We start from the raw sequence: 7,224 nt of genomic DNA on the forward strand, positions 1-7,224 counted from the left end.
CCCAGCTTCCCATTTCATTGCCAGTCCTCAATGGCCCCATCGCAAGGCCATAGCCACTGCCTATGAGTAGCCATGTGTGTGGCTACTCGCCAGTCAATTCATGGCAACCCCATGAGACAAAATAAAAAATACCCGCCATCTAGGATTACATATGCCTCCATGATCTCCAGCTCAAGGCTGGGAAACCCTTGTATCTTGTGACCCTTCGGGGCTGGGCATAGATGGGCTTATTCTATGTGCCACCTAGTACTTTCACAACTACATTTGGTAGGAACATGGGAGAGGGCCTTCTCAGCAGATGCTCCGGACCTCCTTTCCCATAGACTGAGGTAGCTCTTACTATCTTTCCAGGTAAACTCATTCTTATTCTGGTAGGCCTCCAAGGTTATATTTTTAAGAGACACAGACCTTGTATAATATTCTGGACATTCATTTGTGGTTGCTCTTTTCTTAATTTGTTTTAACTGGTTTTAATTTGATGACAGTTTAATTATGTTTTTTTTAACTTTGTACGCTGTTGATTTTTAACTCCGTTTTAATTTTTGCAAGCCACTTTTGAGACTCAAACTGGGGGAAAGGAAGGCTATTGTTATTGTAGTTTGTATTGTGATGGTGATGATGGTGATGATGATGATGATTGCACCTATTTCAGCCCCTTCATGTTTCCCAAAGACTGAGGATTCATTTACTATCAATTTTTTGTGGAGGTTTTGGACTATGTGGCCATGTTCTGGAAGAATTTATTCCTTAAGAGGTGCAGGTGAAATATTGGGAATAAATTTGTCCAGAACATGGCCACATAGCCTGAAAAACCCACAAAAAACTATGGATGCTGTCCATGAAAGCCTTCACTTTCATGGATTCATTTACTTTTTATGCATCCTATGCGAACCAAATATATTTTTCCTTTTCCATCTGGAAGGTGGAGAAATTCATTCTCTTTTTGTTCTCTGATTCCATGCGCACACACACACACACATATCCAGGTTGCCTTTTTAAATGCTTGTCGCAACCCATTTCTACGTGGCCAAACATCCATCTTTGGAACCGCCGTTAATCCGTTAACAGTTTATGAGTGCTTCATGGGCTGCGCTTCTCATAAAACCTCAGCTATTAAGCAAAATGAGTGATATTAAATTACAAGGGAGGTTGGCAAATATTGCCCCTATCTCACCACACCCCAAATTTCCTAAGAGTGGAGGGCGGGAGACGGAAAAACACCAACAACCTCTCTTTCTCTCTTTCTTTGCCCACTCTCCACACCTCTTTGAATCTCTGCGGGAATAAATGTTGATAAACTCAGAGGAAGGAATGGAGGGGCTTGCAAATAATTACTGCCATTCCCACTTAGTTTCCCAGATTGTATTGAGAAGTATTACACTGCTTACAAATTAATATCGAGGTGCTGTATCTTGGAGTGCATGGCGCTAGACTACGACTCTGGAGAACAGGGCTCGAATCCTGGCTCGGCCATGGAAACCCACTGGGTGACCTGGGGATGGCAATGGCAAACCCCTTCTGACCTGAAGAGACGTGCCAAGAAAACACCATGATAGCCATAAGTTGGAAATGACTTGAAGGCAAATAACATACACACACAACATCAAATAACATACACACACAACATCTTGGAGGGTTGTGGGATTGGGTTGTTATTAAGCAGCGGTTGTGAGGCAAGGGCACTCTGTAGATGCTTGCTTTTCTCACTAGGTGACACAGCTAAGCTGTCAGCCCAAATTAATCATAGACTCATAGACTCATATAGTTGGAAGAGACCACAAGGGCCATCCAGTCCAACCCCTGCCATGCAGGAAATCTAAATCAAAGCATCCCCAACAAATGGCCATCCAGCCTCTGTTTAAATCTTTAAACACAGACAAAATTTGAGAAAGTAAATGGTTTCAATTTTTCTCTAAATCCACAAGAGAAATAGGTTGCATTATGATACTCGGTATACTTGAGATAGCTAAGATGTCTATTACTTCTAACTAGGGGAAATCCACTGAATCAATGGGCATTTCCTACATATTGACTCCTTATAGAACAGTTGATTGAACAGATCTCCTCTGTTTGGGAATAACCAATGGGAATCTGCCCATTATCTTGTGACGCTTTACAAATGTTATCTGTCGGTTATAACAGTCCTGTTAAGTATTAGCATTAATAGAGATAAGATACTGCAGGTCTAATTGTAGATTGAGAGCCAGTATGGGGTAGGTTTGGGAGACCAGGGTTCAAATCCTCACTAAAGCAGAGAAACCCAGACTTTGGGTAAGTCACACTCTCTCTGCCTCAGAGGAAGGCCAACAAATCTTGTCATGACCCTCTCCCCTGTGATAAGCTTGCCTTAGGGTTGCCATAAATCAGAAATGGCTTGAAGGCAAGCAAGAAGCAATAGAACATGGAGGTAAATGTTTTCAAACAGGTCTTCTTGGTTCACAGTTTATACTGCACTATAGTTTGCATACGTTTCCGTGAAGGTTTCCTCCAAAATCTTATCATTGTTGACGTGATTTTTATTCATTTTTTTAAATTTTTGTCTTTTCCCCCAAAGCCAGGACTCAATGCAGTTTTTGAAACAGATTAAATAAGATAGATGCAAAAGAGCGTGTTAAAATGGGAATGATAGCACTAAAACACACACACACATTTAAAACATGCCATTAAAATGATTTAAATCTTTGTTCTCAAAAGCCTTTTGGGATCAATAAAAGTCTGCTTCCCAAATGGGTAGGACCATTGTAGCCTCCATAAATGGGGCAACCACTGAGAAGGCCCTTGTGTGCCCCAAATATGTTCCTGCAACTAGCTTTCTCTCTAGAAAGATGGAAGCTTTTAACCAAAGGTATATTTTGAGCATTGCATTTTCATCTTTCAGCTGCAAGACCTCAACCAAGGCCAGAACTGTGGAGCATCTCCCCCAGTGTTTCTCCCTCCACAACTCCCAACCTTCTCCTGTATTGATTTAACCTGCCTGGTTAGATAACAATAGAAGCCCAAAGTGGGCTGATGGCCCTTAATGATGCCCATTAGCCTCTCCTTTTGACTTGCTAAAATGCCAGCTGCCCTTTACCATGCCATTAACCTCTCTATGGGGTAGGGAGGGGGCTTGATGTAATTCTAGCCAAAGACCACTCTCTGCAGGAGGGCCTCCTTTTCTGTTGGAGTGTTATGCAAGGGAGGGGTTAGTGGGATGGACCCAAGAGGCACTCCATCTCATCCCAACCCACCTCTCAAGGTGTTTTTTTTCCTCATTGGCCAACCTTCTCTCTGCTTCTCCTTAACTGGGGAGGTGGGTACAAACTGGGCTCTCTTTCTCTTTCCCCCTCTTGCAGTTCCAGCTGCCCTTGGATGCTGAGTGGACCAGGATAACCTAGGACTGGAGACTGCCTTCTGGAAGTCAAGCTAAAGCCAAGGAGGACAAGGCCCTCTCCTGCTTGCTCAAAGCCAAGGGGAAGAGTGGGAGACACCAACCTTCTGAGCATGATGTCCTACATCAAGCAACCACATTATGCGGTCAATGGGTTGACCTTGGCTGGGCCAGGAATGGATCTGCTGCACTCAGCAGTTGGATATCCCAGTAAGTGCCATTTTCCCCATGCCTCCCTTTTGTGTGTTGTCATGTTCCACTAAGATAGGCAACAAACCCAACAGTCTAGATCCAATTTTACTCTCAGGCAGATAATATCCACCAAGGAAGCTGCAGCCCTAGTCTCCCTTTGTGTAGTCATGTTCCAGTAAGGTAGGCAATCAACCCAGATGCAATTTTACTCTTGGCTAGACTAACTCAGGTGTTCTCCATGTCATGCATCTGAGGAAGTAGACCTAAGCCTATGAAAGCTCATGCTGTCAACTTTATTTTAGTTTTCTAAGGTGCTTTAAGATCTCTCTGTCTACTCAGGTAGATAGACTCCATCAAGGAAGCTACAGCCCTGAGTATGTAAGACACAGTAACAGGATGACTTGGAATTCAAAGATATAACTATTAGTCTGTAGAATCAGTATGCAGAGAGATCTTGTAGCACTGTTGAGACCAGCTGAAAGAAAGAAGTTGGCAGCATTAGCTTTTGTAGACTTAAGTCTACTTCCTCAGATGCATTTAGTGGAGTGGAAGGATGACTTGGAGTCCTCTCATTCATAGGGTTGCCATAAGTTTAAAGTCAACATGATGGCAATTAACAACAAAGAATATCTCCATTGAGACAATGGAACTTGCCTTAGTTTTTGACTAACAAGGTTCTCAGTGGGTTCCCCCTTTGCTTGCAACTAACTACTGTACTGGGCTTAGGCCCTGGTTTAGTGAGAAAGAGCCAGCTTGGTCTCCTATTCTTCTTAGGGGAAAGATGGAGCCAGCTATAAGAGACAAGAGTCCAGCCACCTGCTGGCAGCCAGGATTGCCTCCATACTGAACTGAATTGTCATGGGAATGGTGACCTACTGGTTTTCACAAAGCAGGGAAGAAACCAACAAACCAGCCCTCTTGCAAAGAGATGGGGAGGCCAACTACTTATTATAGTAATTGAGCTCCCCATTTCTCTGCAGGAGAGTGAATCCTTTACCTTGGGAATCACACAGTGCTAAAGGGGTCCTATGGAGCATGTAAATGTTGGATTATATTGTCAATATAATAATAAATGTGCTTAGTGTACACATTGAGAGACAGTTTGGCCATGGATGTGTGCGAACCAAGTGCCGCATCAAACCGTTCTGAAAGGAACATCCTTTTGGAGATTTATATTCATTCATTCAGACCAAATGAAATTATTTTTTGTCCTAATTAGAATACAGCCATTGCAATGACAGTTTTCAGCACTTGTGTAAATCCTATTGACTTGAATGGGTTCAATTAGTTGGTGAGGATGATCAAATGTGGGATTTGTTTGTTTTATTGTTTATAGATCCACAAGAAAATGTGTAACATGGAGAGAGATAAAATTATTACTGATCATGAGAAGAACTGCACTGAATTCAAAACCTGAGCAAGGAAACCCCATTTTGTAAAAAATAGGACAGCAAATGAGGGAGGGAATAATTTTATATTGGAGTTAATTTCCTTGCCTTGAACATGGCGTGTGCACAAGGAATATTAGGTATATTCCTAATCCCTTTGACACTCCCCAGATTGATACTTTTCTGCTCAAAAAAAGAAAGGTTGAATGGTTGTTCCTGGAAATATCAAAGCAACAATTTACCTTTTCAGGCCTCCCTGTACATTAATAATAATACGGTAATAAATAATAAAAGTTTTATTTCTATACCGCCCTTCCTGTAATCTGGACCTGTTGTAGTTGCCCATCCTGGCCTAAATCCAGGTATGGCTACTAAGCAGAGTAGACCCATTGGAGAGTTAGGAACTCAATTGTTAAGTCTAACTGGGATCAACATTGGATTCAGACCAGGAGTGAGACTCTTGCTTCCCTCCAGATGTTGCTGGGCTACAAATCCCAGCAGTCCTAGCCAGCAGTAGCCAAAGGCTTTCTGAATGTGCTCCAAAAAAACCCTTCACTGTTCTGCAGATTGCTAAACATTGCAGTTCAGAGTAGAGCTTGGAATTGGGTTGGGGGACTGCAAATCCCAACATCTCGCACTGGATTCTGGGAGTTAGAATCCAAATCAAGTAACTCTTCTGGGCTCTTTAAAATATCCTTCCAGAGGTTGTTAGATTGCAACTCCCAGCATCCCTTACCATTGGCTGTCTGCCTAGGGCTCTGGGAGTTGCAGTCCAACAATATATGGAGGAGGCTACGTAATTCTTACCTGTTTGTCTTTTTAATCACAATTGAAAAGGGGAGGCAGACACTTTTTAAAGTAGATATATAAAAGGAGACAGGAGAGCCAGCATGGCATAATGGTTTGAGCATTGAACTACAACTCTGGAGACCTGGGTTCAATTCCCATCTAGGCCATGAAACTCAATGGGTGAACTTGGCCAAGTCACACTCTCTCAGCCTCAGGGGAAGGCAATGGCAAAACTTCTCCTAACAAATCTTGCCAAGAAAACCCCAGGATAGGGTTGCTTTAGGGTCACCATAAGTTAAAAATGACTTAGCACACAACACACACACTTCAAGGTAGGCAGTTATCTCATCAGCTTGATTGATTTGGAGGGAAATCAATTATTACCAAGTGAAGAGATCAATCAGCAATACTGAAGGTGGACCATCTTGAAAGTGGCCCCACAAATATTTTCTCCAAGCGACAAGATTAGTAGGGTGGGATCTGGGCTTGCCGCACCCGAATAAACAAAGCATGCGCCCAAGGGAGAGTATGGCTGACGTGCTGACTAGGGATGATGGGCATGGTAGTGCATAGCTTCAGCAAGGCACTAGACAGAGGAAAGGCAACTTGGTGTGTGTTCACTCAGCAAATGCTGATAGGAGCACAGTGGAATTAGCTCCACATTGCTGCTCCTACCTGACCTATTGCAGTTAACACAAGCGCAATGGATTATGTGACCTCCTCTGAACAAACCTTGCCAAGAAAACCACATGACAGGGCCACCATAAGTCAGAAAGGACTTGAAGCCACACAACAATAACAAAATCTTGTACTTCTCTTTGCTCTTCTTTTCTACCAACTTTTTCTCTCCTACCTTGTGTAAGAGCCCATACAGACAGGCCAAAATAAAGCTGCTTCAGGTCACTTTGGAGGTATGCTGTTTAAATGATGCATGCGTCCTAAGAGGCCAAAAACCACGCCAAATCCTTGCTCCACTTCTAAGGCATGGACCAAAGCTTTGGTGCAGCTTCTGGCCTCTTAAGATGTGTGTGTCATTTAAACAGCATACCTCCAAAGTGACCCAAAACAGCTTAATTTTGGCCTGTCTGTACGGGCCCTATGCTCCTTGGGGCAGTGAAGTGTATTTTGCTTATAGCACTCTGTAAGTACTCTGTAAGTAAGTAAAAAGACACGTGCGCTGTTATTATAGCCATTGCTTTTGTTCGAATAAATGTCAAGTCCGATCTCATGAATGGGCGTTTGCCCTTTCTTTCCTCTGCAGCTACTCCACGGAAACAGAGACGTGAACGCACAACCTTCACGCGAGCCCAGCTGGATATTCTGGAGGCCCTCTTCGCCAAGACCCGCTACCCAGACATTTTCATGCGCGAAGAAGTGGCACTGAAGATCAACCTGCCTGAATCTAGAGTACAGGTAAGGCTCTATGCTGATACATTATGGAAGGAAGGAAGGAAGCAAGCAAGCAAGCAAGCAAGCAAGCAAAGG

The 7,224-nt window shown here is 43.2% G+C and overlaps 1 protein-coding gene across 3 annotated transcripts in view; it reads left to right on the forward strand.

The window, feature by feature from the left end:
• LOC121917589 (homeobox protein otx5) overlaps positions 1-7,224 on the forward strand; it is a 48,095-nt gene that overhangs the window by 36,506 nt on the left and 4,365 nt on the right. For all 3 annotated transcript variants that reach the window (XM_042443676.1, XM_042443673.1, XM_042443675.1), the window contains 2 exons: positions 3,336-3,580; positions 7,001-7,152. In XM_042443676.1, the coding sequence (XP_042299610.1) occupies positions 3,484-3,580; positions 7,001-7,152 (249 nt within the window). In that variant the 5' untranslated portion in view covers positions 3,336-3,483. The remainder of the gene's footprint in view (positions 1-3,335; positions 3,581-7,000; positions 7,153-7,224) is intronic.

Source organism: Sceloporus undulatus, unplaced genomic scaffold (assembly GCF_019175285.1).
Source record: "Sceloporus undulatus isolate JIND9_A2432 ecotype Alabama unplaced genomic scaffold, SceUnd_v1.1 scaffold_24, whole genome shotgun sequence".
NCBI classification, from domain to species: Eukaryota; Metazoa; Chordata; class Lepidosauria; order Squamata; family Phrynosomatidae; genus Sceloporus; species Sceloporus undulatus.